Raw genomic sequence first — 19,677 nt, 5'->3', positions numbered from 1 at the left:
ATCTATTAGGCCTAATTTAAAGGAAATTTGTGGTTTTGCTTTGTTAGGGTCAATCGTATGCTTTTTTGATAGGAATAGCTTCTTGACCCTGTTGTAGATTTGAAAATGCTTGCTTTTCAATTCCAGTTAAGCTCGGTTTGATTATTGATATTTGAGATAGTTGTCTATGGTGTTTCCTTTTTTTTTTTAAAGATTTTATTTGACAGAGAGAGACACAGCGAGAGAGGGAACACAAGCAGGGGGAGTGGGAGAGGAAGAAGCAGGCTTCCCACAGTGCAGGGAGCCCGATGTGGGGCTCGATCCCAGGACCCTGGGACCATGACCTGAGCTGAAGGCAGTTGCTTAACGACTGAGCCACCCAGGCGCCCTGAAAAGACTCTTACTTTTAAAAGTTTACTCTTCATTATTTTCTGTCTCCCGATGCCTGGAACTCAGTAAATCTGTGTTGAATAAAGGAAGTTAACTGATACCTATCTTGGGGTTTTCTCTGGAATCAACCTGTTAGATTAACTTCTAGAAAGCAGGGATGATGACTTATTGGTTTATGTATCCCTTCACTTAGTAGACTGCCTGGCATGGAGTGGGTCCTTACTAAGTTCTTACTGAATGATTGAGTCAGGAAGTTAAGGTTTTCATTAAGGGAGAATTGCAGTGACCTGGTGCTATGGTGCTGATGGTGGCCCTTCCTAAGAGGAAGAAGAGATGTCGCGTTCCCACAAATCAACATGAATCAGAGTGAATGTGAGGAAAGTGATTGCTTTGATGCTGCCAGGCATTTTATTTACTCTTTTGGATGGGGAGAAGTAATGTGTTAAAAATCGATGCTTTATGTCTCTCTTGTTTTTTATTTTATGTCTTATTCTGTTCAAAATTTAGTTATTGCTGCGATTTCATAACAGCATATGAGAACTTTAGTATAGCTTCAGACTATCAATAGAAAAAAAAGAAAAATCTATCCCTTTGTCACACTTAATTTTATCCTAACCTCTTGCTACAAAACTTCAGACCTCAGGGATATAGTGCTAGAAGAATATTTCCAAATCCAGCTTATATCTTTAGTGGTGATGAACAAAACAAAAATGGGGATTTGATTTTAGCATGCCCTCATGACTATCCATATAGATGATTTCCCTTAATATGGTTTGCTTAAGTGATTAAGTTTCCAAATTATGCATCTTTTTCTTTGGTACACATCTGTAGAAGTAAGAGATTTATCTGGGTGGCAGAAGGAAAGGAACTTTTCATAGATAAATCCACAAAGTAGATCACATGGAGAATTGAAAGTCATCGGTATATGTCAAGTCAGGTAAAGATTGCTAGAATAGGAGTCAACAGGCGTGGTTGGGTGGCTCAGTCCATTAAGTATCTGACTCTTGGTTTTAGCTCAGGTCATGGTCTCATGGGTCAAGGGATTGAGCCCCACTTTGGGCTTCACGCTCAGTGGGGAGAAGAGGAAGGTCTGCTTAAAGATTCTCTCCCGGGGCGCCTGGGTGGCTCAGTTGGTTAAGCGACTGCCTTCGGCTCAGGTCATGATCCTGGAGTACCGGGATCGAGTCCCGCATCGGGCTCTCTGCTCGGCAGGGAGCCTGCTTCTGCCTCTGACCCTCCCCCCTCTCATGCTCTCTCTATCTCATTCTCTCTCTCAAATAAATAAATTAAATCTTTAAAAAAAAAAAAAAAAAAGATTCTCTCCCCCTCTGCCCCCCGCCCCACTCATGTGCATGCACAAGCTCTCTCGTGCTCTCTAAAATAAATAAATCTTTGGAGAGGAAAAAAAAGAGTAGTAGTCAACAGATTTATGTTCTATACACAGTTTTAGCACTAGTTAGCTCTGTGACTCTGGGCAAGTCACTTAATCTCACTCACCAGTGTTCTCATCTGTAATTTGAGGGTATGGAATGAAGTGATCTCTGACGTCCTGGTTCTAAAGTCCATAATTCCAAAGTGCCAAACAAGGAAAGTAGACTGATTTTCTGCACCTCACCACCAGGCTTGTTCCACATTAGACCCAAATGTGAAGGGTTGATTATGTAAAAATAGAAGTGTGTAGTCTATGTTTCTAGGTAGACTAGAAGTTAGAAGTTAGATTATATTATATGCTTATAACTAATTTTATGTGCTTAAATATAAGAGGCATGGTTGCTTTTATTTATTTTAAATTTTATTTATTTGAGAGAGAGACACAGGGAGAGGAGCAGAGGGGGAGGGAGAGGGACAAGTAGACTCTATGCTGAGAGCGGTTTAAAAGGTTTTTTTTTAGAATGAGAGAGAGAGTGCATGGTGGCGGGGAGGGTGGTGCAGAGAGAGAAAGAGAAAGAGAATCTTAAGCAGGCTCTGCGCTGGGTGTTTCAACCCTGAGAGCATGACCTGAGCTAAAGAAATCAAGAGTTAGATGCTTAACCAACTGAGCCACCCAGGTACCCGAGGCTCTGTTGCTTTTAAAAGAAAAATTATTGGGATGCCTGGGTGGCTCTGTCGCTTAAGCATCTGCTTTCAGCTCAGGTCATGATCCCAGAGTCCTGAGATCGAACCTCACATTGGGCTCCTTGCTCAGAGGGGAGCCTGCTTCTCCCTCTGCCTGCCTCTCCCCCTGCTTGTGCTCTTTCTCTCTCTGACAAATAAATAAATAAAATCTTAAAAAATAAATAAATAAAGATTATTACCACAAATGTACAACCTATAAGATGAAAGAGACCCAAATAGAGACCCAAAATTATTTGGGTCTCAGGATATCCTGAGTTGGAGTTTCTGTTTCCTAACTCCAACCTAGAAATAGAAATATGTGTGTATTGGTGGAGTTGGTGGGGAGTGGGGACAATGGGGCTAGTAGTGTGGGTGAATATGGATAGTATTTTTTTTTTTTTAAGATTTTATTTATTTATTTGCGAGAGAGAATGAGAGACAGAGAGCACGAGAGGGAGGAGGGTCAGAGGGAGAAGCAGACTCCCCACTGAGCAGGGAGCCCGATGCGGGACTCGATCCCGGGACTCCAGGATCATGACCTGAGCCGAAGGCAGTTGCTTAACCCACTGAGCCACCCAGGCGCCCGAATATGGATAGTATTTTAAAAAGCAAAATAATAAAGAATTCCTTAGTCTGTGGAGTTTACATGGCTAGACCAATTTGATTTTGTCATAAGTCCCTGTAGAACTGATATAAACCCTGTATTCAAATTCAGAATACCTGGGTCCAAACTCCTTGCTACCTGGGTATCATTTAAGCTTTGTAAGCTTCTCTGTGTGTATGTATTTTCCATCAGAAAAGAGGGGATTAAATCTCGAGTATTTAATTTTTATAATTTTTTTTTTAAGATTTTATTTATTTATTTGAGAGAGAGAGAATGAGAGAGAACACATGAGATGGGGGAGGGTCAGAGGGAGAAGCAGACTCCCTGCTGAGCAGGGAGCCTGTTCCAATCTGGACTCCAGGATCATGCCCTGAGCCGAAGGCAGTCACTTAACCAACTGAGCCACCCAGGTGCCCTAATTTTCATAATTCTTATTAAATGAGGCCTTCTTTGTGAAAGTGCTTTAAAAACAGAAATTACAGCAAAAGAGAAGCTATTTTTAGTGTGAACAGACAGCTTTACACATATAGTCGCATAGACCTTGATTATATGTATCTATGGGGTGAATAATGACATTTGAAACCAGTAAATAATTCACAAGCCTATTTTAGATAAAGACTAGCTCTCAGTCATCCATACACATAGACTAGCATGAATAATTTAGAACTACAAATATTTGTTAGGCATTTACTATGTGCCAAGCAAATTTTTAGGCCTGTTTAGAATTTTTTTAAAGTATAAAAGAAAGGTGCCAACCTCAAGGATCTTAATTCTATCTAGAATGTATCTTGTTTTCCAGCCTGATGATTTCTTACACATCCTTAAAGATCCAGGTTGAGAAACTTCCCTAACCCATCCAGGTAAACTAGTTCTTACACCTCCTCCTATCCCACTGGGCATGAATAACATGTTTAGATTTCTCCCAACAGACAGAAATGCCCTGAAGGTAGGACTGTGGCTTCTCTTCTTCATTGGTATCTCCAAAGGCCCTAGGGCAGTGCCTGGTACATGGTGGACCCAGCTGGGTAAATTTTGATCGAATGACTGGTAGTCAAATTGGAGAGAGAAGATGCAAGTATCAGGAAGGCCAACTAATATTACAAGGCAATATATGATAACAGCAAGTGCCAGTGAATGTTGCACATACTGGGCCTGGAGGAGTTAAAATGAGGTCTAGATATGGCCAGGACATATGGAACTATGGAACTTGCAGATGGAGAATTTTAAACATAATAATAGTAATAAAAAGTATCTTTTTTTGAACCGAGTTATGTAATTTTACAAAAGACAAATATCTTTTTCTAATTGTTTGAAGCTTTTAAAAAATTAGTAGTTGTGTGCTGAAGGAAGTTAATTTACCAGAAGTTTACAAAATGAATTAATTTCCTATGGATAGCTAATTGTAGATAGTTCATAATTAGAATTTTTTCTATTTCCTTTTTTTTTTTTTTAAGATTTTATTTGTTTATTTGACAGAGAGAGAGACAGCGAGAGAGAGAACACAAGCAGGGGGAGTGGGAGAGGGAATAGCAGGCTTCCCACTGAGCGGGGAGCCTGATGCGAGTTTCGATCCCAGGACCCCGGGATCATGACCCTAGCCGAAGGCAGACGCTTAACGACTGAGCCACCCAGGCGCGCCTGCTATTTCTCTCCTTGAATAGAAGTTCTCTGACAGTGAAATGACCAGTAGTTAGGAATCAAGAAGGGGAGAGAAGATTGTCTTCAGCTACTGAATGTGGGTTAATTCAGAGAAAGAATGACTAGCCTCTGTTGATTTGTAGTATCTATTTTTTTCTCTCATGTCAAAAGTTTAGTAATCAGAATTTTTAAGGGCTTAAGTAGAACTTTTATTTTTACAGACTATTCTTTTAAAAATTGAATGTATTGAGAATCAAACCTTGAACTATCTTTGACCCTCCCTGAAAGGAAAGAGAAAAAATTCGTTGTGTGTGGCAAATAGAAATTCTGGTCTGGATCTAAAAAGATAAACATTAACATGAGTTTTGTTTCTATTCAAGTTACTGTTGTTGTGCCAATTTTATAATAACAGACTTTCTCTATGACTCTCTCTGCTCTTATTTTTCTAAAGGTCACTTCCATTGTACACATCTTCCGAATTATTAAATTTCCCAAGTAACTGTAATCTTAGTAGCCCTGAAAAGACAAATGCCAGTTTATAAGGAGTTCTCTGAACTTCTCCCTGATCTTTATATTAGCATTTGGCTGTTAATGGGTTTGTCTCTTAGAGATTCATTTTGCTATTTGTAGGCCTGATTAAAAAAAGCTAGAAATTTTTGAAAAATATAGTTAAATCTTGTTCTGACACATACACATACTAGTGGTAGTAATAAAGCCATGAAGCCAGTTCTTGAGTCTTTACTGGTATGTATCCACAATAGCATATAATAAGCTAATAAATTGTTTGGGAATGGCAAATTATATGATTGAGTTTTTTGGGTTGAGTTTTTTCTCTTAAGTTTGATTTAGGGAGAGAAAGTGGCTATTCCTTGAGTATACACTGTCATGGAGGTAGAAAACAACTCAGAATTGTGCAGGGTGAGTAGGAGATGTAAACATTTTTTTTCCAAAAAATAGACAACATGTATGAGATTAAGAGAATATTATAAAATCTTTGAATCTGGAATGAGTAGAGTAGTAAGGGATAAACGTGGGGAGGTAGGATTGGTAGATTAAGACATTAGAATTTCAGTAAATATGTGTGAATTTGCTATTCCTGGAAATTGGGGAATGAATGAGCTATTTAGCTGTGTCTGTACATCTAGGAGAGGACAGACATTTCTCTTTTGCTGTGATTTTTGAGGGACCATCTGGTAGAAGGTACAGCCCAAGAGGTCCTTGCAACATTTTCTTGGAGGCTCAAGGAGTTGAAAGACACTGGAATGGGAATGATAGACTGGGTCCTGTGTGCATGTGTTGATGGTGCCTTGGAAATGGCTGTGGGACTGGAGGGTTTGTTGGAGATGAGTAGAGGGAGCTTTTGGAGGAAAGGTACAGGGGCTGTATTGGGCACTAGTGGAGTGAGGCGGACTATGTGGGGGGAGTTAGGCAGAAGAAAGGCAACTGACCTTTTTTGAGGACTTACTTTGTGCCAGGCACTGCCCTAATGTATCTTCAGTTAGTTAATCCTAACAAGAGGTCTGAAATGCAGATATTTCCCCCATTTTATACATGGAGAAATGGAGGCACAAAATGGTTATATTATTTACCCATAGGACAGCCGTCAGAAGGTATACTGGTATTTGAACCTAAATCTGTCTGAATCCAGAGCCAGTTCTCTCTATCTCACTGTGGTGTTGAAAGCAGTTGAAACAGGGAGGGTAGACTGGCACATGGGTGGATGGCATGTGCTTTCTCAATTTTCCTCCCTGGACTAGGGGTGCTGTGGTGCAAGGGTTTGGTCTCTGGAGTCCACTTTTTACCTTTGTAACCTTGAGTGGATTACCTAACCTTTGTGAGCTTTAGCAACCTCATCTGTAAGGTAGGGTTAATGATACAAACAAACCTCTTAGAGTTACTTGGAAGTTAAAATGAAATAATGTCTGAAGCTTTAATGCATATTACTTCCTGTCACTTCTTTTTTTCCTTTTAGACCCATCTTTTTATCATAGGTCTCTTTGGTGTGGAATTTGGTCATGTTCTCTCTCTCTTTTTTAAAGAAGGTTATATTTTGTTTCTTTCACTTGTAAGGACCCATATTGATTAAAAACAGTCTGCCAAAGGAGTCATTTTTCCCTCCTACCTAATCAAGAATTGTGTGAAATTTCTAAGGGTTTTTGTCCCTCCTCTTTCTCCCTGTCTGGATTCCTTGGGACTAACATCATAGACATGGAGGAGTCTCTGACCTTTGAAAATTCTTGACAGTCTTAAATGTTGTGGTTTTCCAGAGAGTTTTGGGAGGGGTTGGAGGGGACTCAGACACAGCTGTAGTGCATCACCGGGACTGGGAGAGGGTATAGTGTGAGAATGTGGACGCTTTGGGGGATGTAGGAGATGAGAAAATGTAGGATCAGTAGTTTCTCAGGCATTTTAACCTAACTGTTATCTATAATCAGTATTTCATTTTGGGTCATTTTTCTCTGTTACTAAGTAGTTGGGCATGCAGAGCATGCAGACTGATTGTAATGTTAGTCTGAGTTAAACAATGTTTAGGAAGAGAAATTTGTTGCAAATAAGATCATGTAACAATCTTAAGCAAATGTTTTTGAGATGAGCCACTGTTTTAGACCTGCCTATTTACAGCACTGATTATCTGATTATCAGCAATAGTGGTGTGTGTGCGCGTGCGTGTGCGTGCACAGTGGGGGTACTGTACAAATACAGTTCAGTTAATCTGAACAGAAATTGAGTATCTACTGAGCGCTTGGGTATTAGGGATACAGGATGAACAAGACAAGATTCCTGCCCTCAAATTGCTCATGGTTTAGTGGGGGAGACAAACGTATAAATAAACACAGGTACTCTGTGGTGTGATAAATAATATTACAGAGGTGGAATACCATGTGCAGCAGCAAGGAGGAAGTGGGCAATTTAAGTTGGGAAGCCAGAGAAAGTTTTGCCAACAAGGTAGTACTCAAGTTAGTCTCATAGAAGAGATAAGAATTCACCTGCTAGACCACAAGTCATTCCAGGCAGCAGGAACAACATGGGCAAAGGAACTGAAATGTGAGCGCATGGTGTACTTGGGGAACTACCAGGACGGGAGGGGGAATGGTGGGAGGTGAATAAGGCCGGAGTGTGAGGCAGAGCCAGATCGTGAAGGGATCTTAAGCTTTAGTCATTGAAGAATTTAGAGCAGTGATTTGTAATACCTATTTTCATTTTAAGGTTGATCAGCCTCCACAAACAACCAATGGCTGGAGAGAGGAAGAGGAAGAAATTAGGAAGCTATTTCCTAGAGTCCAGGTTATGAAAACCTGAGAGAGAATAAAAGAGTTGTAGTTTATGAAAAGTGTGGGATGGATTTGAGAAATTTTAAAGGTAAAATGAGTAGAACTTCATAAAGGACTATTTGTGAATGAGGATAAGGTAAAAGAGAAGTCCAGGGTGGCTCCCAGGCTTTTGTGACTTGGCTAATAGGGCGGATGATGGTACCATTTGCTAGAATAGGCAATACTAGAAGAGGAGGAGCTTGAAAGGGGGAAGGACAGAGATGAGAGAATGAGCTCTTGCTTTTAATGTGCTGAGTTTGAAGTGCATGTGGGATTCCCAGGTGAGCTGGAGAGTTTGGGGCTGTGGATACATTTGAAGTTATCAGCATTTGAGTGCTCAGGGACATGAATGAAATTCTCATGCAGATAATATAACTTGACAAGATGGAAAGCCTGAGGTAGAATGTTGGGTGCACTAACCCTTGGTTAGGAAGAGGAGTCCACAAAGGTGACCAAGACGGAGCCAGAAGAGGCAGGAAGAGTGATCAGTAAGTATCATTTACTACAAAGAGATCACTTTAGATAAGCAGGTAAGGAGAATTGTGATCCTATTTTAAGTCAGTGCCATTCTCCTTCAGTAGAAGCACATTTGGATAGGATGAGCACTGCATCTAAGGTGAGAAAGTAGCATCAGCGAATGTCGATTTTAGGGAGTTTTTCAGGGTCGAGGGGAAGAGCAGCTGGTAGGTAGGGACAGGGGAGGAGACCTGAAGGAACTCCTCTTGCTTTGTGTCATAATTTTTTCTGTGAAGTTGGAGGCAAGGTCATGGGTCAGGAGTAAGGGGAGTGATAAGGATTGGGTAGGAGAATGGTGGAGGTGTGGGATAGTAGCTGAGAAGATTGGTTCACTTGTACCAAAGTCAAGCAGAAAACAGCCATGTTTCATTGAATGTAATGAGACTGAATGTCATTTACTTGTAGTTGGATTTCTCTGCATGGTTATGTGATCTTATCTTGCTCACTGGCCCCAGGTAGTAGCCAGAAGTTGAATGTGGGAGCCATCCAGGTTGGGCAGATGAAATAGAATAGCAGAACTAGGTTTTTGCTGGAAAATAGGTGATCAGTCATTGGGTTCACATTCAGTTAGGCAAGAAGGGACAAAGTGACATCTGTCCACTTTTTTTTTTCTCAGTCGTTAACTGCTGTCATCCTAGTCCAGCTCACCAGCATGTCTTTGCAATAATTTCCACTTGTGCTCCTTCCACACCCGTCTCACTACAACCAGGGGGATCTTTTACTATTTCAGATCTGATCATGTCCTGCCCCTACTTAGAACCCATCAATGGCTTTTCATTACTTTTAGGATAAAATCTCAATGTTTAGCAGGGTCTTTCAGGCCACCTCTTAATCCTCATTTTGTACTATTCTCACCTCTATGTTTCTTCCTGTGTTGATATATGTTTCCTCTGCTCGGAGCATTCTTTCTTTCCCAGTTTGTCCCTCCAATTCCTACTCATTCTTTGGTCCTTAGATGTAATATCACTTCCTTGGGAAAGCTTTTTCTGACACCCTGTAGGAGATAACACCCATCTCTCCAGCATTTCTTTATTACAATTTTCTGTGAAATTTTGTGGTTTTTTTCTCCAGACTGGAATCTTCCTGAGGATAAAAATTGTATCTGTCTGTTGTGCTTCTAATCCTGAACATAGTGCACCTAACACGTAGTAGGCACTCCATGATTTTTGTTGCATTAGTGAATAAGGTGGTTAAGGAATTGGATGACTTAATCTGAGGTGAGGATATCTTGAGGTAAGAGAGCAGGTTTAGTAGTAGAGAGGGAAAGCTGAAAGGAAGATGAGATTGTAGCCAAAGTAAGATTTTGGATGTTGAAAATAGAGAGGTGGAGTAGTTTTAGGAGATGGCAGGGTTCAGGACTGAGATGCTGGAGCATTTGATGAGATTATGAAGCTCTTATGGCAGAAACATTGGATGGGTTGTGTAGGTGGATGTTGAAATTGCTGAGGAAAATGGTAGGATTTAAAGTGAGGGCGATACAAGGCAGGTGTCTAAGTCTTCAATAAATAGAAGAGATAGGCATAGCCCTTTCCTGTGTGAAAGGGTTCAGGAGGTAAGAATCAGTGCTGTTTTGGGGTTCAGTAATGCCCTAGTGCCTTGGGAGGCAGTGTGGTGCGGTGGGGTATGTGTCCAAAATATCTGGGTTCAGACTTTGGGCCCCCTACCTGACTTTTCAAGCCTTATTTGTTTCTTTGTTTGTAAACACATTTTTGTATGAAGAAATGCTTTCTCTAATCTTTGTGAAAATGCCATCATTCTTGGGTGTGGATTTTATTGTTCTGGAGAAGAGAACACAGGCCATTATGTGGAAGTTATAGAGGGAGGTGGGCTGGTGATTTAATTTAGAAAAGTGTTTTCTAATGATTAGATCTGTCCAACAATAAGACGGACATCGTGGCAAAGGAATGGGTTTTCCATCAAAACTTGTATCCATCCATGCAGAGACTGGGTGATTTCCCTGTCAGAGATGTAATAGAAGGATTTCTGCAGGGGGCGGGGCAGACACTGGACTAAGTAATCACTAATGTCTCGTCCGGTTGGAGGACTGGAGGGTTTTGACCCCAATTGAGATTTGTCTAAACACCATTCAATCAACAGATGCTTGAGTGCCTCCTCTGTTTTTTTTGAAAGTTTGAAAGCCAGTATTTTCTTTTTTTTCTTCCTGTGTGCTGAGACAGAGCCAAGGACTGTGTGTTTTAGTCCATGTTGTGGATATTTCCCATTTGGAATTTGAGAAGCTCAAACCAGGTGTTGGTGGTGATGTAACAAAAGCTACTGTCCTCTCCTGTTGGGTGGGGTTAGGGTGGAGTCTGTGGCCTGCACCTGGAGGCATCAGATACAAGAATGTGCTGCCAAGACGCTTGGTTTAGTGCTTTGAATTTTTTGGCAAGTTGTTCTAGATAATGTTGGATCTCTAAATTACTTCTCAAAAATACTTTGTTGAAAAGAATGACCTACTGTGTTGGCAAATGAGATCTATGATGCCATGACATTGATGGTTTTTATTGGCTTCTCAGCCACAGGAGCCTATGTCTGGCTGGGAAATGGCCTACATGCCTGTGGCATAATCAGCTCTTCTCTCTTCTGCTGAGCATCTTTTTGCTGATTGCTATGTGTGTGCTTACTGTATACCTCCCACAGTCTTTCAGAAATTTATTAAAGTGGCTTTACTAAGTTCCTTCGAATTTTTTTTTTTTTTTTTAAGAGAGAAGATTGAAATTCATTTTGCAGCTATGCTCTTGGTTTTGGATTAGTCATGCTTTCAAGTTATTTGGGCTGCAACCATCTCCTGTGACCTCTAAGACAGTGACTAAAATGGGCTTGGAGAAGAAATTCTTGTCTTTATTAGGGGGGGGAGAAACCACTCATTCATTATGAATTCTGAAGGAATTTAATTCTTAAGTATAAAATGTAAGAAACTAATTTATTTGATAACTTGACATTTTGAACTTGAGGTATGTTAGGCCAAAAGTTACTTATGTATTGGCAGCCTTTTCTGACAATTGGGATATTGAAATGGAAGGAAATTAGACATTGGTTATACATAGACTAAAAGAGAATGTCAGGATCATGGTTTATGAGGCTATAGTGAACTGGAGAAGTTCAGTTTTTAAACCTGGAAAGGATCTTAGAGGTCATTGAATCCAAGTCTAGGATAAACAAGAGGCAACTGAAACCCTGTAAGTAATTTGACCAAAGCCACCCAGCTAACATATATGGGTGTAGGTAAAATCATATGGTACGAGGGTGGCAGAACTAGTGACAGTATGGATGATGTCTCTTCAGAAAAGAGAGTTTCTGAAACTTGGAGAGATGGATTGGGACCAGGGCAGACTCTTAGAAATAGAGGGGTGATAGGAAGTACGAAGGACCCTGGAATTTCTCATTTGTTAAGTTAAGCCGAAAATGGATTGGTTTGGTGGTGGCTGGTGTGGAAGTTCACTTAGTCATTTAATTATTTACTCCATCAGGCATTTATTGACTGCCTACAATATTGTAGGTGCTGTGCTAGGTGCTAGGTGTTGGGCTACAAATATGAATAAAACATGTCCCTGCAGTCAAGTTAGTGACTTCCTGGTTTTATGACCCACAAATCGTTGCTGTTTATTTGCTTTAATATTTCTAAGGAATGCAGAAAATCAGGATCTGATCATACCACTAAACAAGCTGTGTCCTGGCATTGGGGGAGGTTTGAAGAAAAGGTATCTGAGTCACCCTTAGACTTTAGGTTGTTTAGGAGGAGATGTTTCTGCAGAGAGTCACCTGAGTCACCTTTTACCTCTGAGAATTCTACTTTTGGCCTTCCCGAAAAGGGAAGGGATTGGTGGGTGTGGTAGGGCAGGTGTGTTATGGTTACTTTAGGAACAAGCCCTCTTCTCCAGAGAACTGTAGACCTGTCTAGTGTGTAGAATTTGGTTAGAGATTGTTCTTCACTCTGTTATTGCTTCCTCGGCTGGGACTGCTAACTTTAGAGGAATGTGGATTGGTGCCAGGCTATCAGGTCAGGGACAGAGTTTCTGCCAAAGTCAAGTCTGAAAGAAGAGATCTTTTTCAGGTAAACTTATTTGGCTCATTTGTCTGCGGTAGAGAAAGGCTTGTTTCCTGGGTTCATGAAATTAGTGGGCAAAAATTGACTTTTGTGTACCTTTGAGATCTCCACTCTGCTTTGCATAATAGCTTATTGTTTTATTTTGAGTAGTTTTCACTATCAGCTTGCTCCTTCCCTGTCCTCAGCTAGCCTCAGAACACTAGTCAACTCTAAAGTTATTCAGTGTATAGTGCTCATTTGTTCATTTACCCATTCATTCCGCAAATATTTCCTGAGGGCCTGTATGCCACGCACAGTGCCAAGTGATACATGCTGAGGACACATTAGTGAACAAGAGACACAAGCACTTGGCTTTCAAGAAACTTACATATTAGAGGAGGAGGCTAGACAGCAACCTATTAAAATAATTTCAGGTTATATCAAGTGCTGGGAAGGAAAGAAACAAGGTGGGAAATTCTTCAGGGTGGTAGTCTGCTGCTTTCTTCCATTAGCTTGGATAAGCAAACTGCTGATAGAAATGGAATACTCTAGAAAGGTAGAAGAAAAGCATTATTCAGAGTGACATTAGACTTTATGATTAATTTAGTGGTTAAGAAATTAATGAGGAGGGGCGCCTGGGTGGCTCAGTCGTTAAGCGTCTGCCTTCAGCTCAGGTCATGATCCCGGGGTCCTGGGATTGAGCCCCACATGGGGCTCTGTGCTCGGTGGGAAGCCTGCTTCTCCCTCTCCCACTCCCCCTGCTTGTGTTCCCTCTCTCACTGCCTCTCTCTGTCAAATAAGTAAATAAAATCTTTAAAAAAAAGAAATTAATGAGGAATTAGGAAACTAATGTTGCTCTTCCTAATAAATTCAGCTGAAATGAATGAGCTGGGATAGTTTCCCCTTTTGGTTAGGAAGCTGCTGAAATTGGGCTGTGATCATCCTATTTCAGTGTAATTTGAGCCTTATGTGTTTATTTCCTCCTCAGGTGGAGGCCTGAATTTTGATATATGTCCACCCTACCTCAGCTGCCTGAAAGTACTTAATGATCACATGACCCTGGACATGGATGCTGTCCTGTCAGATTTTGTCCGTTCCACAGGCGCAGAGCCTGGGCTGGCCCGAGATCTCCTGGAAGGTAAGGAGTCACAAGGGGGAAAATAAGAGAAAAAGTAAAATGCGATGTTTATTGTTAGGATGACTTGGAACATATAAAGATACTTTGTGTATGGCAGACCTTACATTTACCTCGCTTCTAATAATCCACCTGTGTATGACTCACCATAATTTTAAAATGAAAAATCCCGTTTTCACTTTGAATTTTTGTTGTAGCTTTCTCCACTGTGAATTTATGCTCAGGTAATGCAAGTGAAATTTTATATTAATCCACTAAAAGCACAACTCTAGATCTGTAAGTCGTCTTCTTTATATATAAATGACTTTGGGATCATTCATCGTTTTGTTTCTTTCCTTCCCTAATTTGTATGGGTGATTCTATGTAGAGTGAATTAAGTTAATGTTTTTATTTTGCTGCCTTTGTTTACTTATGTCTGTATGTACACATAATTGTGAACGTTCTATATTTTAAGGTCCTTAAGGCTTAGAATCATGTCAGTAGGATGCTTTGTTTGGAGTCATAATTAACAGATGTTTTTTGTTGATGGAAATATATAATGACACAAATGGGTAAGCCTGAGGGGAAAGGGCCAGGTTCTTAGTGTACATTCTAATGTTTTAGATTGTCAGCCCTTAGCAGGGTGTGACAACTTGACATTTGCTTCTGCCTCTTACTTAGGAAATGAAAGATCTGGGTTTGGACTCCAGTTTGCTAATTCAGTATGACTCTGCCCTTGACTGGCATTTTTGGTTTTATTTCCTAGTACCTTCTCCTTCTTATGTTTCAGCCTGGCCCAACTTGTCACCTTTCCCTGGTCACGTTAAGTTGTTTTCTAAGTCTGCAGTGTCCCTTCCTCCATTATTCTCCTGAAATTCTCCTCATCCTTCAGGATTCAGCTCAAATGCTTCCTCTTCCTCTTGTAACATGTGTTGAATGCTGTATGTGTGAAGTACTTGGGATACATTATTTTATTCTTATAAGCACTCTAAATATAAGTTTTATTATCCCACTTTACAGTTTTAAAAACTGAGGTTCAGAGAAGTTAAATGGGATTTGAACTCAGGCAATCTGGTTTCAGAGGCTGGCTCTTAACAATTACATTACAATTAATATTTGTGTAATCTCTTTCTCTCACACACAGACGTGCACACACTTCTCTGCTATGAAGGAAAGGTTGAGGGTACTATGGAAGTGTAAGAGAGAAAAACCCAATTTAGATACAGCGTGCAGAAAGGCCTTTCTAAGGAAGTGACCTTTGAACTGAACCCAGAAGGGTGTGTGGGAGTAACAAGACAAAAGGGATAGAGAAGAGAGTGTTGATACAGAAGCTTATACAAGGACCTAAGATGAAAGAGAGTTTGACACTGGGTAGGAAGAGTGGGGTAAGAGTGGTAGGAAATAGAAAGGCAGGAAGCAGAATATGGGGCTCTTTGTAGACTGTGGTAAGGAGTTTAAATGTCATTCTGTGTTCAGTGGGAAGCTGGTGAAGGGTTGTAATCAGGGAGTGACGTGATTGGATTTGAATTTTGGTTGAAGGCTGTGGAACAGATTGGAAGGTGGCCAGAGAAGTGATCAACCCAGTTAAGACTGTTGGCCACGATTGAGGTGAGAGATGATGATGGCTTGAACTGCTGTGGTGGCAGAAGAGAGAAAAGTGGACAGATTTAAGATAGAATTTAGAAGGGAAATCAAAGGGCCTGATCTTCATTTTCTCCCTGCTTCTTTCTCGCTTTTTCCTTTAAAAGTTAACTTTGGTTCATAGTGTAAAGAACAAATTCGAGAGGGGACATGTTAGGGGAGGAGAGACTAGCCGAGCCTCTCCCAGAGACCAGGGGACAATCATGAGGATCTGCATGGGCACAGTGACAATAAAAATGGACAAGAAAGAACAGATTTGAGAGATGTTTCATGAGTGCAAACATTGACTAGATAGTGAGGGCGGAGGAGTTGGATCTGAGTAGTGAGGAGCTGAAGGTGACGGAATTTTCTGGCCTGGAGGGCTTATGATACCATTATCAGTTTGAGGAATATAGAAGGAGGAGACGTAGCAAGTCTCAGGAAGGAGGATGATGGACATTCAGTTTTGGACAAGTTGGCTGTTAGGACCTGATTTTAAGGAGTTTATCACAAGTTGCAAATACAGAGCCAGTTTTCAGTACAGTGTTCTGTATTTCCAACTGTGTGGTAAACATTCATTCATTCATTTGTTGAGTCGGGACAAAAGTCCTTCATTCTTCAACAAATATTTATTGAGTACCTACTATGTGCCAAGTTCTAGGTGCTCGAACAAAACAAACAAAAATCCGTGCCCTTATGTTCTAGCAGGAAAAACAGTCAATAAATAATAACCATGATAACCAAATCATTGTAAAGTATATGTTAAGGTGTGAAGTGTTATGGGAAATGATGGGTAGGTTGTGATTTTTACTTGGGCAGTTAAGGCAGGCCTTACTAAGAATGTGACATATGGGGCGCCTGGGTGGCTCAGTCGTTAAGCATCTGCCTTCAGCTCAGGTCATGATCTCAGGGTCCTGGGATCGAGCCCCGCATCGGGCTCCCTGCTCCGCAGGAAGCCTGCTTCTCCCTCTCCCACTCCCCCTGCTTGTGTTCCCTCTCTCACTGCCTCTCTCTGTCAAATAAATAAATAAAATCTTAAAAAAAAAAAAAAAGAATGTGACATTTTGAACAAATACCTGAAGGAGTGTAGATAAATTGGGGAGAGAGCCTTCCAGGCAGCGGGGAGAGTTGTTGGAAAGGCCATAGGTGGGAGTAGTCTTAGCATGTTTGTAGGGACAGTAAAGAGGCCAGGCTGACTGAAGCAGTGTGAGCAAAGGGAGCTGGAACAAATGGCAGATGTAATGGCTCAGAAGTAAATTCATCGGGTATTAATGATTCATACAGCTTAACTGGAAAATTAGAGTAATAACAGATATCACAGCAACAGCAATAAATACATATATAAAACTTGCTGTGTCCCAGTGCTTTTAATTCATTTGTTCTTCATAACAGTCCTACATGGAGTCATCTCCACTTTGATAGCCAGGGAGATTGAAACACAGAAAAAAGGCTGGAAAAGTAGGCCAGGTCATAGAAAGCCTTGAATGTCAGACACAGGAGCCTAGGATTTATTCTGTAGGCAGTGGCAAGCAGTTAGCGGTTTTGATTCTGGAACTGAAATGATCAGAACTGTGCTTTGGAAAGATTAATCTCATGGGATACTTTAGAGTGGATTGGAGGTGGGACAGTGGGTGATAGGAATTGAATTAAAGGGGTAGCAGGTGGAATAGAATAGAAAGAAATATATATTGAATAATATAACTGGAGAAAGCAACAGAAAAATCCATTATGACAAATCTACCATTTAGAGTCTTTTCTTCAGTAGAGTAGTGATTCTTAAATTTGGCGGCAGTTTTGGTAATCTGAGGACAGCTATCAGCTCTTTTTCTTTAGAAAAATGCACATACTTATACCTTTGTATACAATTTCGGATGGTTTAGGACATTGCAGAGCATGTCTAGGCTAAGAACTCTCTGGATATCAGAATTGAGAGACCTGGGCTTTAGTCACACTTTTCCTTGGTGCAAACTAGCTGTGCCTTTGGGCAAGTCACTCTACTTCTTTAGGCTTCCTTTGTTTTATCTGTGGTCTCTGTGGGCCCTTCCATTTCAGAGACACAAAGGTTCAATGCTCACAGAGCCAACTTAGGAAATGGACAAGTAAATAAAGAAATTGTGGTATTGCAGACTGAAGTGTTACGGAAGAAAATTAAGCGCAATAAGAAACAGGAGAATGGTGGAAGTATGCATGAATTTTCCTTGCTAGTTTTTCTTTTTTTCTTTTATTTATTTATTTATTTATTTATTTTAAAGATTTTATTTATTTATTCATGAGAGACAGAGAGAGAGAGAGGCAGAGGGAGAAGCAGGCTCCCAAGGAGCAGAGAGCCCGATGCGGGACTCGATCCCAGGACCCTGGGATCATGACCTGAGCCGAAGGCAGACGCTTAACCATCTGAGCCACCCAGGCGCCCCTCCTTGCTAGTTTTGAGAGGATGGTTCGAGTGATTGTTCTGTGTCTTTCCTCAGTTTCCCTGTACTCTGAGTACCCATTTCACTCTTTGCTTTGTCTCCTGCCAGGAAAGAATTGGGACGTGAGTGCCGCCCTCAGTGATTTTGAACAGCTACGTCAAGTCCATGCTGGGAACCTGCCCCCACCCTTTAGTGAAGGGAGTGGTGGCTCCAGGACCCCTGAAAAGGGGTTTTCGGATAGAGAGTCTGCCCGCCCTCCCCGACCCACCCTGCAGCGGCAGGATGACATCGTTCAAGGTACTGGGGTAACTGAGGGGTGTTTCTGTAGGTGGACTAGGAAGGAAGTGAGGGGACTGCTAAATGGAGTCATCCTTTGGAGATGATCCTATCCCTCCCCCTGCTCCCCTGACAGACTGATCAGAGGTGGCCTCAGTCTGTCTTGGTGCGGGAGCCCCACACTGTCCCACTGCATCTTGAGTATTCCCCTGTACGAAGGCCTTTTTCAGATACTGGGAGAGAAATGGATGAAGGAGAACAATCTAGTTGTCAAGATAAAGTACATAAAGGTAGAATTCAAAGGATCACTGCCATCCACCTCTTCGGTTAATATTTGTCAGTATGTATCAAAATTTTAAAATGCCTGTATACTCTGGGGCGCCTGGGTGGCTCAGTTGGTTAAGCGACTGCCTTCGCCTCAGGTCATGATCCTGGAGTCCTGGGATCGAGTCCCACATTGGGCTCCTTGCTCGGCGAGGAGTCTGCTTCTCCCTCTGACCCTCCCCACCTCATGCTTTCTCTCTCTCTCAAATAAATAAATAAAATCTTTAAAAAAAAAAAAAAAAGTTCTCTGATAGCTACATCAGTGAACAGAATAAACATTAAAAAAAATAATAATAAAATAAAATGCCTGTATACTCTGAGTTAGCAATTTGATTTCTAGGAATTTATCATATATGTGTATGTGCACGTGGGTGTGTGTATATATATATATATATATATCCTTTAAATAAATAGACGTAAGTGGACACATACGCATATGCAGCATAAAACTTGAAAGTTAAAGCTTGAAAACAACATTTAAGGTCCATTAGTAGAGGAGCAGTTAAATGAATTAAAATCATTTATGTTGTGGAATACTCTGCAGCCATTGGAAAGAATTAGGTAGAACTTGATGTGCTGTTTTTAAAGTCTCTAAAATCTATTGAGAAAGGTAAGATGCAGTACAGTTTATACAGTATGTTCTTATTTATGTTTTTAAAAATGATTTCAAAAGCTACATGTGCTTCTTTTTTTTTTTTTAGTTTATTTATTTATTTATTTTAGAGAGAGAGCAGGGGGAGGGGCAGAGGGAGAGGAAGAGAGAGTCTCAAGCAGACTTTACTCTAAGCGCAGAGCCCCATGCAGGGCTCTATCTCATGACCCTGAGATCACAACCTGAGTTGAAACCAAGAATCAGTTGCTTAACTGACTGAGTCACCCAGGCGCCCAAAGCTATATGTGTTTCTATGTGCATAAAAAATTCTAGAAGGATCCAAAAGGTTGCCTCTGGAGAAGGAATCAGAAATTTTGAATAAGGGGGAGATTTATTTGTAATACTGTACATCTGTCTATAGTATTTTGATTTTTTACCATGGGCTTATAATACTTTTTAAATACCTAAAAAAAACAGTTTAAGAAATAATATCACTATAAAATAACTTTAGACAAATCTTGACTTACTTTGTATGTCATTTCTGACAAGTATTGGATTAAGAACTACTTCCCAATACAATTTTTAGGTTTTGATAATCTTTATATATAAACTGAAGTCATGCAAATGAATTGTAATATGACACTGAGCAGATTATGATCACAGACTATCTGCTGGGGAATTTTAAGTACCATGTAACCAAAACTAATGAAATAGGGACACCTGGGTCACTCAGTTGGTTAAGCGTCTGCCTTCGGCTCAGGTCATGATCCCAGGGTCCTGG

At 40.8% G+C, this 19,677-nt stretch overlaps 1 protein-coding gene across 1 annotated transcript in view; it reads left to right on the top strand.

Moving 5' to 3' along the window:
- Positions 1 to 19,677, top strand: part of OTUD7B (OTU deubiquitinase 7B) — a 56,365-nt gene that overhangs the window by 17,003 nt on the left and 19,685 nt on the right. Inside the window, 2 exon segments of the mRNA XM_034989908.1 lie at positions 13,548 to 13,697; positions 17,813 to 18,001. Of these exon segments, the coding sequence (XP_034845799.1) occupies positions 13,613 to 13,697; positions 17,813 to 18,001 (274 nt within the window). The 5' untranslated portion in view covers positions 13,548 to 13,612.

The sequence above is a fragment of the Mirounga leonina genome, unplaced genomic scaffold (genome assembly GCF_011800145.1).
Source record: "Mirounga leonina isolate KUSES-001 unplaced genomic scaffold, KU_Mleo_1.0 Mir_493, whole genome shotgun sequence".
In the NCBI taxonomy this organism is placed as follows: Eukaryota; Metazoa; Chordata; class Mammalia; order Carnivora; family Phocidae; genus Mirounga; species Mirounga leonina.
Note: the sequence above shows the minus strand (reverse complement) of the source record. Positions and strands in the feature narration are given on the sequence as shown.